Source organism: Podarcis melisellensis (assembly GCF_964234715.1).
Source record: "Podarcis melisellensis genome assembly, chromosome: 2".
Classification (NCBI taxonomy): Eukaryota; Metazoa; Chordata; class Lepidosauria; order Squamata; family Lacertidae; genus Podarcis; species Podarcis melisellensis.
In genome coordinates, this window is record NC_138529.1 from 55,811,849 (window position 1) to 55,837,925 (window position 26,077).

At 42.4% G+C, this 26,077-nt stretch overlaps 1 protein-coding gene across 3 annotated transcripts in view; it reads right to left on the reverse strand.

Moving 5' to 3' along the window:
- Positions 1 to 26,077, reverse strand: part of FSTL4 (follistatin like 4) — a 350,480-nt gene that overhangs the window by 146,980 nt on the left and 177,423 nt on the right. For all 3 annotated transcript variants that reach the window (XM_081893316.1, XM_081893315.1, XM_081893314.1), the window contains exon 5: positions 4,649 to 4,836. In XM_081893316.1, coding sequence (XP_081749442.1) covers positions 4,649 to 4,836 — 188 coding nt within the window. The remainder of the gene's footprint in view (positions 1 to 4,648; positions 4,837 to 26,077) is intronic.

The window sequence follows — 26,077 nt, forward strand, 5'->3', positions numbered from 1 at the left end:
TTTTTAACCAGTTCAATACTGGGTAGGGAGAAAGATTTGGCAGATGTGTTGCAACAAAAATATGGTCTATATTAAGAACAACGACAACCTATCCTTCCTTTCAACCAAGTTAACTAAACTAACAGAAGCAATTATCATGTTCCTACATTAATTTTTGATAAATCATTTCCTGTATAATTGTTATGGCTTCTCGTTTAATATCATTGTTATAGCTTCTCATTTATTTATCAGTATACAATATATAAGAGCACTGACAGTGTATACTGACAGTATATATGAAGTATATATGAAAGCCCTGCTACATGCAACAGTTACATGCCGAATTTGACATACATAAGAGAGCCTAGGAAGTGATACATCATATATAACTACATGCCATATGAGAATAACTATGATGTGGAAGTCAAGATGGGCTATGAAAACAAAGCAGTGGCCTCCTGCCAAATCCTCTGCAAACTTGTCTGCACACTTGGAACATAAGAATATAGGAATCTGTCTTGCGCTGAGTCAGACCATTGCTCCATCTAGCTTGGTATTATCTACAGTGACTGGAAGCATCTCTCCAGGATTTCAGGCAGGGACTTCTCCCAGTCCTGCCTGGGGATGCCAGGGATGCCACAATGCAAGGCAGATGCTCTACCACTGAGCTGTGCCCTTTCCCTAACTGGACACAGCAGAAAGAAGGCTGCATTTGCTCCCCTGATCCAAAGGTTGAGTAAACATGGGTAAACAGCCCATGGGTAAATAGCCTATGAAGATAGTGTCCCTTCCATCTCTTTACTTTCTCTTCTGTTACTTACTGGCTGACAGTAAGAGCTGTTCGACAGTGGAATTTGCTGCCAAGGAGTCTCCTTCTTTGGAGGTCTTTAAGCAGAGGCTTGACAACCATATGTCAGGAGTGCTCTGATGGTGTTTCCTGCTTGGCAGGGGGTTCGACTCGATGGCCCTTGTGGTCTCTTCCAACTCTATGATTTGCTCCTGTAAAATTTTGCACTTTGCAACATCACTGCAGCATATGGGGAAATGGCCAGCCATACCTTCCTCTGGCTTGTCTGGATTCCACTGCCTGGGAACTCATACAAGGGTATAATGGTTCAGGGACTGAAATATAATAGGTTCCTGAAACAAAGGAGTCCTACCTCCACTTCCCTGCATAAAAACAATAGGTCTCTCTCTCTCTCTTCCTCCTTAAGCCAGATCATGTTACACTTTAGAATGACCAAAGAGAGAGCCCTAGATTTACGTAGTTGTGCAGATATGAGCATATTTTATTCTGAGTGAAAGACACTGCAAGTATCACAGAACAGGTATGCCACATGCCTCAGGGGTGTTCCTGAGTGAATGTCCTTATTTTCCTCCTTACAAACAAATGGTTTATGTTTACCCCTAAGGAAAAGAAGTAAAGTGCTCACTACTCGGCCCAGCTGAAATTCAAGGCATATGAGAAGACAGCTCATGTCTATGTGCTCAGGAGCCTTGGCAATATGCAAGCCCTCCCTCCAAACAAATAAATCTGCTAAAATGATGGGAATTCTGCTCGTAAGATAATGAAAACCACTTCTTTCATTCCATTGTAACATGCATCATATATAGTAGCTACTCCCAATGCCTGATTACATTTGCATTTCGCTTTGTCAGTGCATCACACACACACAAAATGACATTTTGCAGTTTTTTCAAGCCTGAAAAATATCACATTTCTGTTCAACCAATTAGTGCTCATTCATGAATTTAGCAGACATTGGATGTTATATGGTCTTTCCTTCTTTGATCTATCATAACAACACAGCCAAAGAGGTGATTTCGCAAAACTTCTCATTCAAAACATCTCAACATGCCATGTTATTGTGACAATTAAGTTGTGCAGCTATTTAATCCTTTCAAGGTGGGACTTACTAGGAGTACATTCCAGCACATAAACAAACAAAACAGATGGAGAAAGAAATATTGTGTATGGGCTAATCAACATATCAGTTAGGATGCTTATTAGCCAAATCCATTATGTGGTTCCCATCCTCCCCTTTCCTTCCTTAGTTCAGGGAACTCAAGGATGGGGTAATATTTGCCTTTTTCTGGTCTTTTGCAGAAGGTAAAGCAGCATCTTGCTGCCTCCTGAAAACTCTCAAAAAAATATAGCCCATCATCAGTTGATTCCTCCTCGCCCTCAACTTTTAGTGGGAGAGATGGGAAGCAGAGCTCATTCCATTGAAAATTCACTCCTGAAAATTTGCAGAGGAAAAGCAGAGAAACTACCCAGCAAATCTCCGAAGAACATTAGAAGAGCTTGTTGGATCAGGCCAATAGCTCATCTTGCCCAGCCAAATGCCTGTAGGAAACCACCGATCAGAACATGAGAACAAGAGCCTCTCACCACTTGTAGTTTTCTGCAACTGTGTCATCTTACAAGAACAAATGGAATCCTCCTTAATGAGGGTCCTGGTTGCGCGCGGGCCCCTAAGGCACCCCTGCTAGGAGAGTTGTTGCAGGGCTGGCCTAAGCCTTAACCGTTGGGCCCCAGGATCGCGCCAGGCTGTTTGGGCCAATTGGGGCAGTTGGCACGATTCCTGGGGCCTACAAAAGGGGCAGCGCGCCGTAACTGGGGGCACTTGCTTCATGCTGCCAAACACCCACCCTCCCTAATTTTAGGCGGTGCTGCTTTGGCCTTGCTTTGGATTGGGTCCAGGGGCGCCGACTTATAAAAAATATTCGGGGTGCCCATAGGGGGGTCCGCGCGCGAAATTGGGGGGGGTCCGCGCGCGAAAAGGGGGTTCAGAGTGGAACGGGAGCGGTGGAGTCAGGAGACTGGCGGAGGGTTAAGAAAAGGAGCAAGCTGAGGCCCCACGTGGAAGTCGATCTGCAGCTGCTGCAAAAGGAACTGGCGTCTGCTCCCTTTGCTGCTAGGTGCGCGCGCCCACCCTCTCCCGCGGCGATCAGGGATTCTTGGTGCTGCCGTCGTCTGCGCGCTTCTCCTGGGAGAGACTCGGCGAGGCTGGCTTTCCAGCCTTGCGCAGAGAGCCATGGAGGCGCGGCGCGGGGTAGGGACAGCTCGGATTCGGCAGATGCGCGTGGGCGGGGGGGTCTGCTTCCGAGTCAGGCGTCCCCTCCTCCCACTGAGACTCTTAGCAGAAACCCCCTCCTCCTGCTGCTGCTGCTGCCGTACCAGCCTGTCTGGGCGTCTCCTGTGCAGGCATCGTCCGGCGGCCGCCCATCCGCGCCGCAGCGCGCCCAGTCAGCGGGTCGGGGCGGAGCCGGCGGCGGGCGAGCTAGCGGGAGGAGGCGCGCTCGGGCCGGATCAGCTCGTCTGCTGCTCGCCTCTCGTTCGCGATGGCCACCGACGAGCTGGTCGACAAGCTCCAGTCCTTTTGATGTCGCTGCGGCCGCAGCGCTGGCCCGCCAGACTTTACACTAAGTAATAATTTTCTTAAATTATTGGGGGGGCAGAGCCCCCCCAAACGAATTTTTGAGGGGGCTCGAGCCCCCTCAGGCCCCATGGAGTCGGCGCCTATGAGTGGGTCGCCTGCTTTGGAGCAGGGGCTGGGTAGGATTTTTTTTCCATTTGGCAGATTGGCTTAGCCACTTGGTTTTTTGCCTACCCCCTTAGCAATCGTCACAACTCTTGTAAGGTTTGGCGGTTAGGCATTGGCTTATTGAAGTGTGTGGGAGGGGAGGTGCGGCCATCACTTGCCCCTCCATGAATAAGGGTATTCCAGTAAAGGAATCTGGGGGTCCTGGATCTTGTCCGAAGTCCGCTTGAAGGGCTAGGGCCATGCCAGGACCACAGGAACCCCGGGATAAGCTTCGGTTGGTCTTCATTGATGTTGCTCCCTCGTTTGGTGTTTACCCTTTCAGACTTCCAGCCAGAGAGGCAGGAGTCAGTTATAGTCTGTTTCCAATGCCTAAACCAATACCACTCACTTTGCTGTAATCAATAAAGTTGTGGCCTAAATTTTGCACAATGACTTAAACTAAAAATTACGTGTCAGTGTGAAGTTATTTTCAGGGGAAGGGCTTGGGGGCCTCAAAGCACAAATGAACATGCTGGATCAGATCAAGGGTCCATCCTTTTTCCTGGTTAGCTGGATCTTTCTCAAAAATGCATAATCAGGACATGATGGGAATAACCTTCCACAACATGATGATAAAGACAATATCACTTTGTGTGTGTGTGTGTCTCACCACTTCTGCCGCTACTAAAGGATATTGTACATGTGGGACAGAAACTGTTGTTAATGAAATTTTTAGTATTAGAGCATCTCAGAGGAAGGAGGGAGAATCTATGCTGATTTTCATATTTAAATATTTTTCAATGCAAATAAAATCTGATATCTGTCAGCGAGCAGGGCATGTTTAAAAAAGATGATTGCAGACGCAAACCTATATTTGCCAGAGAGCTAAGGAGGGGGGGAAAAGCGGCATAGAAAATTCTTATTTTGCAAAATATCCTTAACAATATAAAATAATGCCACCGCTTCCTGAGGCAGATGGGAGAAAAGTCAGCTACGGCAAGATATTTCATAGTCTAATTTTCAGCAGAGTTTTACAAACAGCTAGTCTCTTGAGGATTCCACTGTGGTTACACTCAATTTACACTTTGAATGGGAAATGCAGTCCACTTCATAATTTGATTTTCATTGAACAACAAACCCACCTGAGCCAATTCAGAGCTGCTGAGGTGCCCATCACCATTTATATCCAAGTGGTTAAACATATCTTCAACTAAGAAGCGCTTCTGGATTCTCTCATCTCCTGGATGATTTTGCTGCCTCTGCCGGTGAGATTGAAGGTCCAGCAGGATACCCTTCAGTTGACGGTAGTCTGCCATTGTACACATATCACCTGAAAGATAAAATATGATTATGTGACTGCATGCCTCTTCTTGCTTGATCTGCTAAAAGACTGCACTTCTACAGAGCCAGAAAAGGTGCTGCACAAAGGGAGATGCCCTGCACCTACTGAGGTTTACAAAAGCAATGCTTTAAGATGATCCTAATGAGATGCCCTTTTATAAAGACAAGGTTTTTCCCCTCCCTAAATCCTACCTCCAAGGAACTGCATCAGTATCTCACTTTACAGATTATATGGCTTCACTCGGCAGACAACCGTGTAAAATGTAATATCTGCTGAATGCATTAAATGTCCTCTAGATGCTTTTTTAAAAGTATCCTTATTTGCCCCCACATAGTCGCAGTTTATGCACCGCTGCGTTTCCACAGTGCAGTCCGGTTTTTCTAATATATAAGGAGAAGATTAGAGTGGCTTTGAAGTGGTGATCATAACTAACTGAGTCTCAAGGCGTGAACTGCTGATTATCAGGCGGAAGTGCTGCGGTATCATTTGCACACTGTAAATATGCCATTTACAAGCTGAAACTCAAATTACCAAACTCGAAAACCATTAGTTCTGCCGCTGTGTTATATTACAAAAGTTTCAAAAGCTTTTTTTAAAAAAATAAACGAATAAATAAAAATAAAAATAAAAGAAACTAGGGGCTTGTGGTACCAGGACCCACATGACTTAACCCTCCCCTGTACTGTTTTCAAGCTCTGATCCATTTGACACCACATCACATAATAGAATGCTCTGTGCACTCTTCTTTGACTGCCTCTCAGGAGGATGTACTTGGTAACATCTGCAAAAAGAACTCCCTACTGTAGAAGGGAGCACAACTAGCTTAATCAAAGACTTGAACTCAGCTGGCCAGGTACATAGCACTGTAAAGCAAAGAGGATGCAGGGCAACTCCAAATCTTCCCAGACGTTTCCCTCGGATATAAGATATCCTGATTTCCATGGGACTGACTTCCTGATAATGAGTTCAAGATTAGGATGATAGGATATGAAACCAAAATGGGACTTCTGCTGGTTTGCCGCTGCTATTTTCCCCTTTCTGTCAGTGGAGGTTGGGACAGGGACCAGTGAAGTGTGTAGGGGACCACTAATGTTCAGAATAAAAAGATCCCATAAGTAAGTCTGACTGGGGAAACAGTGGACAGAACTGGAGTAACATTGAAGCAGAGTATGTATTAGTGGAGGAGCTAACATTTTGTTACAACCAGAGGCGTAGGAAGGGGGGTGCGGGGGCGCAGACCAGACCAGGTGTCATCGCTAAGGGGGGTGACAAAAAAATTTCCACACTGGGTACCACCTGACCTTGCTACGCCTCTGGGTACAATTGTATCCTCAAGAACGACTATGTTCTAAAGAGTGTTTTTATGTGCATTTTGTTGAACACATTTAGAAACCTCCCTGGCAAAACAGAGTTTCTGGTTGTGGGAAGGTTTCTAAGACTGTTAAACAGAACGTGCTCCTAAACTCTCTATACTTTTCACATGAAATACATGAAGGTCCCAAAAAAGATTCTGCATGCCTGTGGGGACGTTGGGAGGCAGGTCGTTTTAGCTCTTGTGTCTTTGGGTGAATTGTGCTTTAATGGAAACTCAAATCATGGGAGAAGGAGAACACCAAGAGAAAAGAAACTCTTCCTTTTAAAACCCCACTCCCACAATAAGTAGAGCTGCACGCTGTAATTGGTATATTAATCAACTAAGGCTTTAGGCAATTAATCAAAGGATGCCACTTTTAATCAGTAAGTGCAGATTTTCATCAGTGGGGCTGTGAGTTAATAGCACAGTTGTTATGTAACCATTTTAGCTCTGGTTTATCTATTTGAGAGGAATTGGGGGGGGGGATACTAAAAGTGGCCTTTCCCTTTGCCCATCAGCACTGGATTTTGTTTATGGGGTTGTAAATTATTATACACTTCCTTCACTGTCTTAGTATACATTGTGGTGATGGGCAATTCAGCAAATGTAATTTAATCAATGTAAATTTAATTGACTAATGAGCACAGTAATTGGTGACATGCCATTTAATTAATCAAAAAAACATTATTTAGGCTGCAGTCCTAAGCACCCTTACTAGGCAGCAAGGCCTACAGATTTCAAAGAATGGCAATGGTTTGGTTTGTACAGGCAGTACTTCCGATATGTGTTCGTTTGAGCACATGAACATCTCACCAAACCCGGAAGTGACCTGAAAATATCACAAATAAGGGGTGGAATGGGCTGGGGTGGTGCAGAGTGGCGGTGGAACAGGGTGTTTGCAGGATTTTTTAATGGTGTTTCAAATATATATTTCACTTAAATGTGTGGTAGCATGGAATGTAACCCCCACGTAAATCTGGAGTTGCCCGTATATTGTTTTGGGAAGTGTGAATTGAGTAGCTTCACTTTTAACAGTGAACTGAACCAAATTCATCTCCCACCTCCAGTAGGCATAGCATGATCCCACCCAAGCATAGCATAAGACCTGTCTACCTTCTATTATATGAATCTGTCCAATAACGCCTCCAGAGAGAAGCTCACCTGGATCCATTTTCGATCTCTTCCCAGTGCAAAAGTGACTAGAAATTTTATTTGCCCAGTTTTTCCTGTATCTTGTATATCTGGTTTTAGCAGTTGTTTTATAAATAGTCTGGCTTTCATTGATTTCCATGCTTTGTATTGTTTCTATTGCTGTATTTTCTTGTGCTGTTTTACTCTGTGTGTATTGTAGCTTGCACTGAAAGTTTACGCTGCAGCATAGCTGGCAATTTAGTCAATACATAGTGTGGGATTCAACTAAGTTGTTGCATGCATGGAACAAGGTCCATTTGCACAACATGACTTTCTCCTTGCCCTATGCATCTCCGGTGTCCCTTAAATCTGCTTTGGGGAGTTGGAGGAACCCTCTGAACAAAATTAGGTGGTCACATAGAGAGGACCTCGTTCCCCATGTGCATACCACGCTCAGCACTACATTGAATTTTACCCATGCGCTTGTATTCCACTGAGTCCTACTCAAGGTAAACCCACTAGAATTAAAGTACCTAAGTTCGTCATGTGCATTAATTTCAATGGGTCTATTCTATGTATTCAGTGGCCAGGAGTGCCTCCCATCAGATTCGGCTGCTGGCCCAGCTACACCCCCATCTGGACAGGGATTGCCTAACTACTGTGGGAAGCTCAAGGTTAGATTACTGAAATGCATTATACGTAGGGCTGCCTCTGAAGACAGTTCAGAAACTTCAGCTAGTGCAGAATTCAGTGGCCAGGCAGTATGGTTTGAGCATATTACACAGATCTTGGTCCGACTGCACTGGCTACCAATTAGTTTCTGGGCCCAATTAAAAGTGCTGGTTTTGACCTATAAAGCATTAAATGGCTCAGGACCACAATACCTCAAGGACCGCCTCTTTCCATATGAGCCTACCCGGACCCTGAGATCATCTTCTGAGGCCCTTCTTTGTGTGCCTCCTTCTCAAGAGGTCTGGAGGGTGGCAACATGAGAACGGGCCTTCTCTGCAGTGGCTCCCCATCTGTGGAATGCTCTCTCTGGGGAAGTTCACCTGATGCCTTCATTATACACCTTTAGGCACCAGGCAAAAACATTCCTTTTTAACCAGGCCTTTGGTTGATCTGATTTACATCCTATGCCCTTTTAAAATGTGTTTTTTGCAGGGGAGGGGGCTATTGGGTTGTTTTTATGTTTATTATGTATTTTGTGGTTTTATATCTTGATTTTATTCTGTGAACTGCCCTGAGGCTCCCAGGTATAGGGCGGTATGTAAATAATAATAATAATAATAATAATAATAATGGCTATAACTCTTAATGTGCATATAAATATCTCAAACATAAGACGGTGGTGTCTTCCTCACCTAAAGAAAGTGAAGTCCCCATATTTAAAACGACATTGAAAAAGGATTCAAATGACCGGTTATCAGAGCTAGCACTTGATAAGCTACTCATGTTTCAGTTTGTCTTTTATGAATAGGTGTCTCTTTTTATATGAATGGCTAATCACAGGGAGCATTTCTACTCAGCCAATTTATCCTTTAATATCAACCTGTGAGACGCATGGCTACCCCTCCGCCTGCATAGATAAAAATCACTGCTTGACACCTCTAGCACATCAGGGCATCACTAAGTCCTATTCAGGCACCCCCCCCTCCAGCCACAAATAAAAGCACATAAGGAAAGGGGAGGGGGTAGGCTGGCAATCTCTGCCCCTTCAGCGTTGAAGGGTAGCTTACCTCAGGTTCTTTAGGGCTTTATAACTAAAACTTTAAATCTGACCCTGCCCATATTGGCAGCCATTGCAACTCCTTTAATGGTGCTATAATGTGTACATACTGTAGCAAGATGTCCTAGCTGCCCCATCCTGTACTGGCTGCAGCAACTTCTGTACTCATGAAGGCTCCTTGCACAACTCAGAACTCACAGTTTAGAAGCTGCCTTGGTTGGTACACCAGCTATGACCATTCCTGGTCCAGGTCAGCTTCAGCTCTGAGGTTCATGCATTGGTAACTTGAAGACTAGACTGCTGTAATTCTCTCTATGTGGGGCTGCCCTTAAGGTTGGTCCAGAAGCTGCACAGGTTTCTGGTAGAAGGGGTCAGTAAGAATACCAACCATCTAGCATTTATCCCTGTCCCTACTTTTGCCTCAGGTTTGCTATCAGATATTGTGTTTAATAAGTATCATTGCATTTAATACATCAAGGAGAGAGAGAGAGAGAGAGAGAGAGAGAGAGAGAGAGAGAGAGAGTTTTAAAAGCTTTCTTTTCCCCAAGGGACACTTAATGGAACAGTTAACACAGAGACCATTTCTATTCAATATTATTGTTCTTTTTACAACACATATTAAATGAAAATTAAAAATTACATATGCATAAGAATCAGAACAAAAGAGAAAAAGAAATGGGTTGGATCCAGAGTGCCTTTTGAGGGAAGGGAAGGGCTGCGATCCAGTGGATGTGCCTGCTGGAGGAGGAAGAAGGGTGATCTTCACCAAAGCCCATTTTCGCCTGCCATGCCACCACCCGCTCTGTTTCAAATAGGGGTGGGAGTTGGTGGGATTTGATTGAGTTCACATTGAAAGGCAAACCTACCTAATTCACACACTTTCCAAAACAATTCATGAACTGAATATCCTTTAAAATCTGCACTTCTCTGGATTTTGCAGCACAGTTCTCCAGACACGAAAGTGTGTGCATAAAATGCATGCATTTTGCACTAAAATGCAGATGAATTTCCCTGAGGACTTTTTTAAACAAACAAACCAACAAACCAACCCACAAATAGTTACAGAATGCAGAAAACTGCAGATTGGAAAAAATGAAAAACAGAAAACAAAACTGAGAGATTCGGCCGCCCCTGATGCCTCTGTGTTCTCTTCCAATGCTGCAAGGGAGTTTCTGCATCTTCAGCAAGCAACCTTCTAGGAGAGGAAAGGAGCATTTGTGATGGAGGAGTTCCTCCTGTGTGGGTGATGTGAATTCTAAGAAGTAGACTAGCCTTCCTGGAGCCACTTTCTTCAAAAGCTTTACCCAAACTCCTGAAAGTGGCATCCCTTCCTGCACTGTTCAACTGGGTGGCTTTTTAAAAAAATAATAATCCTGTAACTCCCTCACCTTCTCCACAAAAGGGTTCTTAAAATCCTATTTGAGATGTTTGTATAGGGCTTAGCAAGGGCAGTGGCTACTCTCTCCTTATCATTTCCCTTTACCCTCTTGCTGCTGTCAATGACACTTGTAATCTTCTTACGCTGTGCTTGGAATCCACTAGCTTTGTCTGCTAAATACTCTCACTTCTTAGGTTTTATTTGGCAGCACCAGTGGCTCATACAAATGTGTCCCCTTGCCGGCACTATAACTGTTGCTGCTAAGACAGACAAAATAATGAAACGCCTTTAAAAAAAAAATGTGTTCTCACAAATGTGTTCTTTCCTCTGCTTTGTTAAGTGCCCTCCAGCAGTTTCCTTTCCTTCACAACAGGAATTCATTATTAGCAATTTATCTCATTTCAGAATATCCTCATTGGTGAGTCTTTTTAATAGGTAGCTCACAGCTGGGTTGCCTTGTTAGCAACTCCCAAGGACTCCTGATTCTTTCATAAATTGAACCTATATTCTATGTGCTACATTAGCTGGTTTTATGTCTTTTGAGGTACACCTTTGAGTTTGACCACCTGGTGTCCAAACCAGAAACATGGGTGTCAGTTTTCATCCATTTCCCCATCCCAAGGCAGATTTTGAGAGACACAGCCACTTTGAAGACATTAAAGCTTTAGAAACATTTCACTGGAGCGTTCACAGAGTGCAGGTAGTGAGGCAATCAGGCGGTGTTAAAATGACTGGATACAAGTTTCTTGCCCTCTGGGTTGAAAATATCTCTGATAACTTCTGCTCTCAAAGGCTCGGGGTGGAATTCAACTTTGCACTAAGGAAATTGTTCCATTAGCATAAGTATTTCTGATTGCTAGATGGAACAATCTCCCCTCCCCCTGCAACCTTCCTACCCCCCAGACCAGATTTTAGGGGGGTCATGGATGGGGAAGGGGGAAATCCTGTTTGATGCATGGGTGGATAGGGGAAAAGGACTGCCCCTCTCCTGACACCCACAGATTTTGCAGGTTTTTGCAAAGGGGTGTCTGTGCACGTACAGCTGTACTCATGCTGGTGTTGCTTGAGATCAGAAACTCTGGATCATCAGAGGCCAGGGCCAGCAGGGTGTGGCAATGCCAAGCGAAGGGCCAGTGTGTGCATTCAACCTTTGGCAGGAAGGCTGGTGACTAAGCATTTCAGTGCTGTTTATAATAGGTATAAATAATATCTAATCAGTGTGGCTACACCAACTGAAGAAACACTGCAGTGTGACACACTACTCATTTGCAGAGTCTGTTGGGGATAGTGGCGCTCACTGTTTCTAATGTTCCCCTGCCCAACATTTTGCTTTTAATTACAACTTGGGGGAGAAAAGCCCTGAATTTCATGGTCTTTCCAAATCTCATTTCATGACCTATAATTCAGGGGCTGCTTAAAGTTTCATTGGATCTGTATGGAAATTATGTTGAAAAATCCATCCCTTGTTTTCCAGGTCTCTTTATAATTGGATTTATTTATTTATTTTAAGTCTTTAACACAACCTAATTACATGTGTTTGTACTTTCAAAGTTATCTGTCTCACCTCTAATCATCAGGACACACCAAATATATATCATGTAGCCACTCAATTAACAATCAATTGTAACAGCACTCTGGAGCCTTTTTTTTAAAGCAAAATTCCTGTCCCTTTCCCCTTCTAGAATATGATTGATGCTAGTGGGGGTCAACACATCTCCCACTCTGAAGTGCCACTTCTGTTTCTTCAGATCTTTTTGATGATATACAAATATTACACATAAGATACATCCACTGCAATGATTTCAGTACATTTCCCTAGCTAAAAAGCAGAGGTCTTCACTGTGAGCATAATAGCATGTACGGAAACTACATTCAAAAATCATGCTTCCACTCCAATGGGCAGATTTTCCCCATTTTTCTTATTTCATTCCTTGATTTCAAAATTAGGCATGCATGCACGCTGTATAAAATTAAGGAGGAGTGGAAGCTTCCTGTTTTCCTATATTCCAGCTTTCATAGGCATGCGTATTTGTGTTTTGTGTGTGTTTCATGGAACAATTCAAGATTCCTGTTGGATTGGTTCCACTTCAGAAATAAGATGGGGTAATTTAGATCTCCAAAATCCAGAGGGAAATTCAGAAAAGGAAAACTTCAGAAGCATTGCTTCCAATGGAGCCAAAAACCCAAGCCTTATTCATGGTATATATATATATAAGGCTCCTCCCAGAGGAACTGGGGTCCTCATATGTAGGCCTACATCAGATTGATGCTCTTCACACATCAGTCAGGGACAATAGCCAGCACACATGTTGGCATCGGGGGAACATTCTGAATAGCCCTTTCACGTGTTCAGTCTCCATGTGTCTTAAGAACTTCAATAGGGTTCTTAGTGAGCACAAAGCAACAGCACCTTCATATACTGCCTGAGGTGCTCTCTGAAGACACTTAAAAAAAGAAAAAGAAGCTGTTTACATGTTTTATAATCTCCCAATATTCATGCGGTTTCAAAAAATGAAAAACACAGACTTTCAGGCTCTTGATTGCAAAAAGGCTCCGTAAATATTAATGTCCATCAAATTTACATGCTCTGTTCACAGAGGCCTATTCCCCCCTTTTTGTCTTCTCTTACACAGCAGCCACACAAATCATTCTGTTTAGCACTTCTGCATGCTTTGGCAGATAAAATATTGATCAGCCTGCCAAGAATCATAGAGCGTGGTCCTGTTTTTATGTCAGGACTTGGCAATGAACTACATTTATCAAGCCCATCCTCCCAGAGAATGGTAAGTGGTAAGTGATGACATCTCATTAATCCAGCTCCCTCAGTAATTGGCCCACTTTTGAAAATCCTACCCGGGGTTTCTGTGAAATGAAACAGATTATTACTGCGGGAGCTAAACACCAACCCACAGTTCACTGACTTTTGTGAAGTCAAATCTGCAAAACAACAAGAGTGTCAGTCGGGTGTCAGGAAGGGGGTTAACTGAATGTTCTTCAAGCAGATGCAATTAACAAGAACTGGATGAACATGGCAGCAGCTCTGAACAGTGAAAACTTGGGTATTCTTGAACATGCTACTGTGAAAGACTGCCTGACATACAACAGGGGCTAGGAAATCCGGCGGATGCCTTGCTGTTGTGTTGGGATAGCAGGAAAAACAAATCAGGAAGGAGCAGGCCTTTCACACACAACTATCCTTTATTACAGCATATCATTAAAGGAATAAGAACTAGTGTATTCCTTCTAGCACTGAGTATTTCCTCCTCCATTCCCTAGAAAGCACACTTTTTAGCTATTCCGAATTCATTGTTTCATCATGCCACACAATACCAGCATTTTCAAATTTTAACCAAGCAGCATGGGGCTGCCACAGCTCTGCATTCACAAAAGGCATCTGCTACTTTTATGTGTTGCACATAGAAACGGGAATTTAATTGGAGGCAGTTTTTTCCTTGTCACAGCGCTGCAGAGATGAGAGAAGCCACAGCTTGTGGCATTTTCATTTTCATTACTACTCTTAAAGGGGCAGGGGCCTCTCAGATAAAAGATACGGCAGCACCATACATTAATGATGTTAGCCACACAACCTTACACAAGTCTACGCAGAATTAAGTTGCACTGCATTCAGTAGAGGTTACATCCAGGTACGTGGGTATAGGATTGAAGCCTAAGAGACCAGCTATCACAATAAGATGAATGATGATCAAACTAAACAATATTAGAAACAATAAATGGTAGTTTCCCTCATGCAAGGAATAGATTGGGGGTGTATCATTAGGGCTATAATGTCTCTTTCCTTTATTACCTTGATCACACCCACCATACTCACTATCCCCCCCTTTTTTTAACCAGAAGAAGAACAACGGAATGGGGGAAGCACACATTTCTCATATTATCTAGTTTGGCACTTGGAATTTTTGTGCTGAATTCTCCATAACTGCATTATATAGTAATCTACATAATGTGGCTTCCTCCAAAAAATCAATGGTGCATGAATCTAGATTTCCTTGTTGAGATGTGTTCCAGGGATTTCTGACATTTCCAATTTTTTAAGCTCACAGTGTCACTCAATATAGTCAGCTGCCAAAAATATGGTGTCAATAAGTTTTCATCTCTGTAAATGAAGAGAATCACTCACTGAAAGTGAAAACCATTTGTTTAGCAAAAGAAATGCATTGAGTTTTCACTAAATCTTTGTCTGGGCTGCATTTCAGGCTGCAAGGTGGGTCTCACATGATGGAATGCACAAAAATTAAATGCAATACATTCCCTCAAAAGTAGAAAGCTGGATTTCAAGGACAAGGGTTCACACTTCAAACCAACCAAGCCTTGTCTGGAATATTCTAGTTTTCTGTGTGTTGGAGCATACAGTCGCATGAGCTCCTATCTGCAGTCTAAAGTGCTACAGGCCAGACATAGGTTTGCCACTTCAGTGAGAACAAGGCCAGTTAATTCATCTAGAATATTAATTCTGTCTGGATAAGTTTCTAATACTTATGCCCATCAATGTTGGGTTGCGTTTGAATATAGTACTCAGGAGCGGTTTGCACAGTGGGGCAGAGCCACATTAATAGCCTCTCAGCAGTGGAGCCATTGCCACTTACTGGAAGAAGTGAGGCATCACTGAGGTTGGGACTGTGTGGGCACACCAGTGAGTGCTGGATTGGCTCCACCTCATTCTAAGCATCAGTGATTGCATTGCTGGGAGGCTACCAATGTAGCTCTGCACCACCAGGTGAGCTACTCTTGACAGAACGTTCAATACTGCCTTATCCCAAGTGAGACCCCTGGTTCATCAACTCAGTATTGTCTACTTTGCCTAGCACTGGCCTGCTTCTTTAGATGTTAGACAGGAGTCATTCCCAGCCCTACATGATGATGTCAGGGACTAAACCTGGGATATTTTGCACGCAGATAATGTGTTTTATTATCAGCTGCAGCCTCAACTACTTGGCGATTAACAACTAACCACTGTCTTTGGGTAGAATTTTGGATTGCAACAGAAGTTGTGCGATTTGTGTTTGTTTTCCACGCAATCCTCTCCCTGTTGACAGGATTGCATGGAGAAATATTTTTTTGTGCGTGTGCAAGAAATGCATTCATGCTGCCACAATTCCCATGCTCACACAGCGGCTCCCCAAAGTGCCCCAGGAATTTCAGAAATCAAAACACACAATGAGCACACGCACAACCGATGCAATCTGTCAGTGTGAACCTGCATCCCAGAACTGCATGACAAAACTGTCTTTAAAACCCCCCAAACGCATAGAAATTGATTCAAAGCTAAAATAGTCAACACTGCAACACGATTTCCATTTTGAAATTTATTTCCCTACCATCACAGGTTTTTAAAAGACATAAATATGCACCACCTGCTTCAGTGGAATATGAGCAGAGCACACTTCAAAACAGCATTGCCTAAACACCCATCCTCCTCTCCTTGAACAATACTGCAATCTCCCTTTACATATCTGCAGTTTGGTAACTCAGCAAATTTTCTTATTCTTCATCGCTGCCTGAAACTGGTGAGTTAGGATGTCATGATTGGGAATTACATTAGGAGCTGTCAACCTCCAGCCTGCATGCTGAATTACACATGATTATCTATCCGCATGCTCAGCTGTAAAGCAACTGAGAGTGCTGTACCCGACACTATCACAGAGAGAAATTGGTCCTTAGCTGTGGGATTGTCACAGGAAAAGAGAACTCTCCAGCCTCAGCTATTCCAGTGGGTGAAGCATCACACCGCAAGACAGGGACACATCACCAAAGGTAAAACTCAAGTGGGACTAATTCTCAGAGTGACTCTTTAACACACCAGATGTAGCATTAAAGAGGTCATTTGCAACACTGTGAAGCTTGTCATTTTTTAAATGTCATTCCTTGTCAGCATGCAGTAACTACTTTAGTTTCTCTACTACACCTGCTGATCTAGTGTTTTTGACAGCATTGCCTAGTTCAGGAAACAAAGCCGGCCAAACAGGTGATGGAAATAGCTTTGTGTTGTTTTTAAAACAGTTATTTCTTTATGAATAAGTTAGTTATTATATTTATATCTTGCCCTTCTTCCCAAAGAAGCCCAGCATGGCAAATAACAAGCAATAAATTAACAACGATTTTAAAAACTTAGAAACGCGGAGAACATATTTCAAACAATTCAAATACATACGCAGAGAGAGAGAGCAAGGATGAGTTTGCTAGCTTTGCCCATTCCTTTGCCCATCCCCATTGGATCTCCCAATGACTTGGATCAAGAGGGAGCCGGCCACATTTCACATTTCTTACTAGAGAAATTATAGCCTATTCTGGATTATGATAGCATGGCTCCTACACTTAAATATTGTGCATCAACAGAGTCTGCAGTTTCATTTCAATTCAAAGCTGAATATTTGAATCAAGTTTGCTCTTCTTCTTTGCACTGTCTCCATACAAAATCTGTTTGGCAAGAGTAAAACACTTCATTTGGGCATCTGAAATCTGCAAGTGAGGCATTCTGCATAAACAAGGAGAGCTGGAATTCTATCTCCTTGCTTCAGCAAATCACATGTAATTAGTTTAAGGAAGCCCTACTGTGTAAAACTGACATCTCTATTAAGCATGATGCTCTCTATCTTTGGCTTAATCTTCTGTCCCATACATCTTGTGCTCTTGCGGATTGTACCTTGTATTTATGTTTAAAACATTATCGTGTTGTTTGCACAGGAACGTCTCTGCCCACTTTGTACTCACAAACAGATTGCTTCAAATTCACTGAGATTGGATTAACCCAAACCTTGGTTATCTTGGTTTGCTACATGCTGCTCACATTTGACAGACAGGGCAACACCAAAATGTAGACTGTTTGTCTGTATTTATTAAGCTGCCTGTGTTAGCGACACTTTCTTCCCTGGGAGCCCCTCAGGTGAGTGGTTCTCAGCCATGGTTTAAATTGATCAAAGAAAGAGCAAATCCCAAGGTCTTTGTTGCTCTATTGTTGCTGATGAATACTCAGAAATTAGGGTTGTCAAATATATTTGCCTTTTAGCTTTGGGTTTACATCCAATTACGTAAGTGAAGCAAGAGCTTTATTTGTCTCAAATACTGCCTAGATGCTGCCTTCAGAGCTATCTCAGAATGGACAGCATGTGCTAGGCACATACAGAGATGTTGGGGTAGGGTGCACCCCCAGGTTGAGTTCCCACCTCTTCTAAAGAGGACTACATCACTCAGAATGCCAAAATCTGGAGAGGAATGAGAGTGTGGAAAATTTCAGAAGCATCTCTGGCTACTATTCAAGGTTTATGAAATAACTACAAATATATGTTCCGTTCTGGTCCTGGCAATTGGGTGCTTGGTTAGGGATATCAGAAAGCTCTGGAAAGACCTGTTTCTGTACAGATAATAATTCTGCTCTTTTTCTTTCTCCAAACCTTTATTAGGCATTACAAATATAAAGGTCCAGTCATGACAGACTCTGGGGTTGTGGCGCTCATCTTGCTTTATTGGCCAAGGGAGCCGGCGTACAGCTTCCGGGTCATGTGGCCAGCATGACTAAGTCGCTTCTGGTGAACCAGAGCAGCACACGGAAACACCGTTTGCCTTCCTGCCGGAGCAGTACCTATTTATCTACTTGCACTTTGATGTGCTTTCGAACTGCTAGGTTGGCAGGAGCAGGAACCGAGCAACGGGAGCTCATCCTGTCATGGGGATTCGAACCGCCAACCTTCTGATCGGCAAGTCCTAGGCTCTGTGGTTTAACCCACAGTGCCACCCACGTCCCATTACAGATATAGACCATCTTAAAACATCCATATACAAAAAATTTAAAATACAGTGGTATCTCAGGTTAAGAACTTAATTCGTTCTGGAGGTCTGTTCTTAACCTGAAACTATTCTTAACCTGAGGTACCACTTTAGCTAATGGGGCCTCCCACTGCTGCTGTGCTGCTGCCACACAATTTCTGTTCTCATCCTGAAGCAAAGTTCTTAACCCAAGGTACTATTTCTGGGTTAGTGGAGTCTGTAAACCTGAAGCATCTGTAACCCGAGGTACCACTGTATATACAAAGAAATATCCTAAGACACATAGTAACAGAAATTTTATTTGGAGTGTCTTCCTGTGAAATGGTGCCATTCTCCACTCTAAGAGACACTATTGACAAAAACTCAGCCAGCTTTGCCGTTACCTCCAAGTTAATATCAGACAGGTAGAATCTTATGTTTTCATTGTGCCGTGATGGTAAACTACGGTACCCCAAAAGGGGGGATAACACACGTTTATGTATCTGGTTGTAAAGTGGACAGCAGAAAAGAATATGTTCTACAGTGTCTGGCACATTCAAATAACATCTGCAGTGTCTATCATTTCTAGGGATGTTTACATATTTGCCCTTAACAAAAGCTGAGGGGAAAACGTTCAGACGGGCAAACATAAATGCCCTGTGTTGGGCTGGAATTATTAACTTTGAGATATAAGTGATCCTGTTATCGGCTGTAAACCATAGTACTTGGGGGAGCAGATTTTATTTCCAGCTGACTCAATGTTTTGTTTTTCAATATCCCTTAATCTATATTGGATATTGTGATAAATATATTGCTCACTAGAATTATACAGTAATTCCAAGTCAATACAAATAGATCTAATTTTGCTGTGTGTGAGTTGGAGCCATTTGGATTTACAGGAGTCCTTAAGTAAATCGGAAAGCAGACTGAAAGGTTGGAAATGAAAATGGCAACACAACCAGTATTTATAGTGCTAGTCCACGCAACAATATTCCATAATGTGTATACCTAATCTGCACACATTGTTTCATACTTGATTGAATTTGGGAGCCTGAGGATCCCAAAAAGTAGCTGGGACAACAATTTAGCTTGAAAAATTTGAATGGCAGTTGATATAAATTGGTTACCTTTCTGAAAAGAAAAGCGAGCTACTGCTGAGGAGGTACACTTTGCCTGTTTTACAGCATTCTTTTACCGTGTTGCAGTCATGGTATTGTTTATATCACATGATGGTGTATGTTTTCATTCCACATTATGGGAAGTGACAGAGACAGGATGTTTGGATTACTGTTTTTCCGTGATGTAGGACATTTGTCCTTTTGTCCTTTCTCTTTGCTGTCTGATGCTGAAGAGGAAGGAGCTGAGTTACGATGCTCCAAGTGTGTATATGTAAATAAACATAGTTTAGCAAAAAAGGTGCTACTGAGTCTGAACGCTGACTGCCTATATACTCTGCTGATCCTGAAGTGTGCAGATGGCAGAAGAAGAAGAAGAAGAAGAAGAAGAAGAAGAAGAAGAAGAAGAAGAAGAAGAAGAAGAAGAAGAAGAGGAGGAGGAGGAGGAGGAGGAGGAGGAGGAGGAGGAGGAGGAGGAGGAGGAGGAGGAGTAGTAGTTTGGATTTGATATCCCGCTTTATCACTACCCAAAGGAGTCTCAAAGCGGCTAACATTCTCTTTTCCTTCCTCCCCCACAACAAACACTCTGTGAGGTGAGTGGGGCTGAGAGACTTCAGAGAAGTGTGACTAGCTCAAGGTCACCCAGCAGCTGCATGTGGAGGAGCGGGGATGCGAACCTGGTTCACCAGATTACAAGTCCACCGCTCTTAACCTCTACACCACACTGGCTCTTGGTATCAGTCGCTGTGATGTTTGGGCTGGAGAAAGCTTTTGAATCTTCCGAACAAGCGACCAGGAAGAAGAGAACATGCCAGTTGGGCATGTATCTCTGCTGGACTCCTACTTGTGTGTAGGACCTCCTGACAGTGCGATGGTTTGACCAACCTGAGTTACTCTGGAATAAAATTCCAAGATATCTATGCATCTTTACTTGCTGGATTTCTTGTCCTCTTATTTTCCATTTCTCTCATTTCCGGGAATTAGAGAAGACGAGAATATTTGTCCTCTCATAATTTATAGAGTTTGTTAATTTCGCAGTAAGAAACCAAGGAGAGTAAAAGATGATTCAAACCTGTCCTCGTCAGTGATAATAAGGTCGCATCATCTGCACACAGTAAAAGTGGGACCTTGTTTTGGTTGATTTTGGGGGCATGCAATTTTATTTTTGGGATGTGCTCTGGAAGATCTGATAAAAATAAATTTAAGAGAAAAGGAGCAAGAATACACTCTTGTTTTACACCTTTCGTGTTAAGGATATTAGGGGTGAGGTGACCTTTGATATTGAGTTTGATTTGGGAGACCTTAAAAGAATATAAATTATGTATTAAGATCAACAATCAATTCCTAACTCTGAAAGCTTCTTCCACAATATCACACAATCAACTGAATCAAAGGCACCATGGAAATCTATGAATGCTGCATAAATCTTGGATTGATTTTGAAATCTGCATTTTTCAACCAAATGCATAAGTATGAGACAATGGAGCAGCCTTTGGAAAAACCTATTTGTTCTTTCCCTGGTAAGTTTAGATTTTTCATCCAGGTAAGCAGTTTAAGTAAAAGGTGCTTAGCAGAGATTTCCCCTATAAGTTACAGTGCACTTATCAATCTGCAGTTCTTTGGTCCACCCGGATCACCTTTTTAAAAAATATTGGAATAAGTATTGATCTGAGCCATATTTCGGAGATGATTCCATATTTATCAATAAGAGTAAATAATTGAGCTAGTGGTTCTGCCCACCAATCTATGAAAGTCTTAAATAATTCTATTGGTAGACCATCTGGCCCTGGAGACTTGCACAGTTTAAAACTATTAACTATCTTTCTAATCTCCTCCTATTCCTCCCTTGGCCACTCCTCTAGTCTGTCCAGTTTGTTACCATTGGTTTCTTTTCCATTCAATTCACTGTGCATGTCCTTAAATATGGATATGAAATACTGGGTCCATTCGGATTCTGCAATTGGTGGAACAACTAAATGCTCGCCAGCTTTCAGGCCTCCATACACTAACAGCCCAAACACTTTGTTGTTTTCGTTTTGGATGGAGTCGAGTAATTGGGACCATTTTGGGGAGGCATATTCTACTCACAAAGCATTTGGTGGAAAAGAAGTTACAGAATCACAAATAACTGGTCACCGTGTGGCTATTTAAAAAAGCCTTTCTGCTACTTGCAATAATAGCGCACAAGGAGGCTCAGGAGAGCATTATTAGTCCCTCTACATTACCACTAGTTAACTGACTACCCTTGATTGCAGTACAATGGACAGAAAATTGAAGCCTCCAGGTAGATGGGCAATTAGCAGATGGACTGAAAAGTCAAAAAACAAAACCTGCTGGGTTTAGTGAAATTACGTTTGATACTCAAGGACAAAAGGAGAACAAAAACCAAATGGAAGGGAAACGTAAATCAGCAAAACAGTTTCTAATTGGAATGTTTCTCAGAGCTGTCCTCCAGGCATCTGCTGTACTTCAACATCTGTTGTCCAAGCACCTGTTCTCCTTGCTCTTTAATTTTAAGAGGAGGGTTGCTCTTTTTTTGTGGGGGAAGTTATGTTTCCTAGCACTCTTAACAAATGTGATTTAAAACTTTATGAGTTCCTGCTCACACAACCTACTGCCACAGAGCTGCAAAATGGCAGACACATTCTTGGAGCCAAAGCAAATCATAATCATTGGGTCTCAGCTATTGTAGGTTACTGGGCTGACAGTGGGGAAAGATTTCACAGACTCGCAGAATTGAAAGGGACCGCGAGGGCATGTAGTCCAACCCCTGGCAATGCTGCAAACCTTTGCCCAATGTCTAATAACGATTACCATTTTTATTGGTGTTTATAAGAACCTACTGAAAGCAACTAAAATTCCAAGAAAATATGGGATAATCATCTTATGGGTCAATTTTGATTTCCCCCAGGAAATCTGTAAGCTCCTTATGCAGCCACACCAGTTTCTTTAGATGCCTACCACTTTTCTTTTTTGTTGAAATCAGATGCATTTGGGCCTTCAGTATTTCACATTTAAGAATTTCCCAGGCCATCTATACATTTTTTTTTGCAAAGCAACCTTCTGTCATATAATACATTTTAAATGCTATTTTCACTAATATGCATTTGTATGCACACTCTATCTTAGTATAAGCATCCTTAGAGAACTGCACAGCAAAATTTGGATAAGTGCAAATTTGGATAAGTGTCTGTATTTCAGTTTGTGTATTTAGGTGATTTTGCCTCTAAGTATGAACTGAATCAAATTTCTTCCCGATCCATAGTTCCAAAACATCCATTTGATCACTGTTTTAAGCCTATTATCATAGCTCAGATTTGCAAACCAGGAAAGGCCATTTAATATTCCAGATAAATGGAATATTTGCTTGGTACATTAGCCTATATTTATGCTGTTACACTGTATGCTATTTGACATTTGCAATGCTCTACTTTATTCCTGCCACAGAAAGCAAAATTGTCTGGATTCCTCAGAGAGCTATCCATGGTGGGTTTTTAATTATTATAGAGCACCCTTTAATAAATGTTAAAACCCATCTAGCATTAAGATACATTTTAACCAATATTATTGCGCTTTCAGTAGGAAATATATAAACTTACCAATTTTTCATCAAGCTGCTTTCCTTATTATACAGATACATGATTGGACAGAGGGATGATTCAATTTGCCTCCAATAGCTATCAATTTGAATGTTTCTTTTCAGAGCTTGCTGAAACCAATAGTGGACATGACCCAAGGGAAGTTTAGCATCCCTAAATTCCAGTACATTCCTCCAATCCAGGTTCTCATCATTCAGCTCCCCACCCCCCATTTCTTCCTCCTTCATCAGAACCTGCCATCCCAAGCTGAACAACACTTCAGGGCTTAGGAAAGTGTGGCTTTCTGGACTAAGGCTAGCCATTTTAGTATGGAGGGACTGCTATATATTTTTAAATAAAAATCACCCCTAAAAAAAACCTAACTCCCCACACTGTCAGATGAAACATCAATCCAGACAATAGAGCAAACCAGAAAAGATAACCTTTGTACTGGTTTCAGTGAAACAGTCAATCATGCAATTGAAAAACCATTCATTATATCAGTCTGTCGGTCAATCAACATACAATTCCGGGACTCCATCCTTTCAAATCCAGTTTCTAGAATTCTAATAAATGCTTTAAGTACCAAGAGTGACATTTGGTGTAGATGCTGAAGGGATGCTATGTACGAATAAGGTGGTATGCATCAAAACATAGCATAATTACAGATGAATGTAATCCCATTTATTTGAATGGGAATTTAAAATGTGCTTCAATCTCCTCCTTAGAAACCAGTAGGAATCAAAAGTTTGTGACTGGATGTGGTAATTGAATAGATGAATGCTAACAAATTAAAGCTTAATCGGGATAGACAGATGTGATCTTGGTGAAAAAGTAGACAGACTCTGGAATAGAGGAGCAAGGAGGTTAGTCAGCATGCATCTATGGAAACATGCTACACCTATGCTGCTATGTCTGCACTCAGTGCCAGTTTGTTTCCATGCACAATTCAAAGTGTGGCTGACCACTTAAAAGCCCTTGAGTTCAGGATGCCTGAGGAATCACCAGATCAAGTACTCTCCTTCCCTCCTCATAAGATCAGAGGGAGAGGCCCTTCTCTGTGTCTCACCTGGGGTGGAGCCAAGGCTGAAGGGAACAGGAGATGGGGCCGTCTCAGTGGTTGCACCAATATTATGGAACACTTCATCCCATTAAGTGCGCATGCCTTCCTCATGGTTTAATGCTGGTTGGCAAATGCATTTTTTATAATGACAGGCTTTTGCCTGCTGATTAACTGCTGTAGTGGCTATTTATCCCAATCTATGATTCTTTGCCCTTGTATTTTTAATGTATTTAATGTTGTATGTTTATTGCATTTTTAATGTATTTTATGGTATTTTATGACACTGTTATATTAAACTGTACTAAGCTGCCCTGGGTAGTGTGCAGACACCAAAAGAGTGGGATAGATCACTCTGCGTAAAAATTGACTAAAGTGATAAAATGGCACAATCAAAATTTTATCTCTCCAGTAAGTGATGCACAAGCCTAAGAGATGCTGCACCAAAATATAACTGTGTAGGATTAAGTCCAAGGAGCACTGCATGCCACAGTAGCATCATTACTCCATGCAGGTGGCTGAATCAGGAACATGCAGCTGTGACACAGAATTAGAAGGTATGGAGAGAAAGCACGTACAGAGAGGTAGAGACAGGAGACAGGGAGAGACTCACAGGCTCATGAATACCATGTAGCTATTACTGACTTGATTATTCCTTTTCCTTCTCACATTCAGGCCATTGACTCTGTCACTTCACCCTTTTCCAAATTACAAAAATATGGCCCTTCCTCTGTGCATCCTTGACAACAAATTCTGGTTCACATCTCTCATTGTGACTATTGCAGCCCGCGCCTCTCCACTCTCCGGCTGCCTCTTCTTGGTTCTCTCACCCACCTGCAGCACTCTAATGCTGACATAGTGTTGCTCTGACCACATGACACTACACCTGAAATCCTTACACTGCCTTCCTGAACAGTCCCATAGTCGGCACAAGCTACATACTAAACAATGGCTGTGGCTTCCTTTATTTATCAAACCCATGAGCTTTGCTCCTCCAGTTCTACCACCCTCAGACATCTCACGTTTTCCCGCTACCTCAGATAATACCTACCTTTCTCCCCTGCCATTTCCTAGGCGTCGAACTGAATCAGAGAACACCTGTGACCTTGCACCCCTGGTACCTTCTTCCAAGTCCATCCTCAAAAGCTACCTTGTCCATGAAGCTTTTGCCTTCCTATATCCTACTGCAACTAAACCTGTCAAGATGGAGGTTGTGAACTTACATTAGTTTCCTATGTGTCAGTGGAGGCTGGTCCATTAGGGCAATTGGAGCGCTGCCCCACCAATCTCAGTGTGCCCCCAACACACACACACCTGCCAGTCACCTTACTTACAACCAATCAGGAGGTGAATCTGCCTCTCCTTAGCTCTGGCTTCACCTGCTGTTGGTCTCCCTGCCTTCCAACCCGCCTGTCCCAATGGGCACCACTGCTAGGAGCAAGCCTCATTTGGCTTTTTTTCATTATTTATCCGATTAATTTATATAAAATCATTTTTATTCTACTTTTTGGCCCCTAACAAAAGGAACCAAACTGTTTACATAAAAGACTATAACAAAGCAAATTATACAAAAACCTTAAAAGCACAAGGAGCAGAGTTAAAACCTTCAATCAGATGTTAAAAAATCACTGAAAGGCACCTCCCAACACTACAATTTTATGATCTGTGTTTCCATTGGCCACTAAATCAGGTTTGCTGTCTTTACTTTTTTTATAAAAAAAAGTTCTAGTTTTCAGTTTCAGGAAATAGTTATAACAAATAATCCCCCATAACCTGATTTCCCCAAGAAATCTATATAGAAAAAGCTCTGCATAGTTGCTCATGTGTCAGTCCTGTTCAGCCTGCACAGATTCTATAGCAGAATGAGCCCCTGAAGGATTCTGACATTTCCATTCTTGCGTGGGAGCCAACTACACAGAAAGGATTCACAGGCTGCAAGGCTAAGGTAAGACTCACTGAAAAATAAAGGCAAACAAAAATTATTTTTGCCAGTCAAGAATGGACTCCGTTCATTCCACTGTTTAAGAAAACAAAAAAAATAATTTCCTTTATCGCTAATACCAGCAGCAAAAAGAATGAATTTGGAGATGCAAAGAAAATGGTAAGTTTATAAATTCAATCCA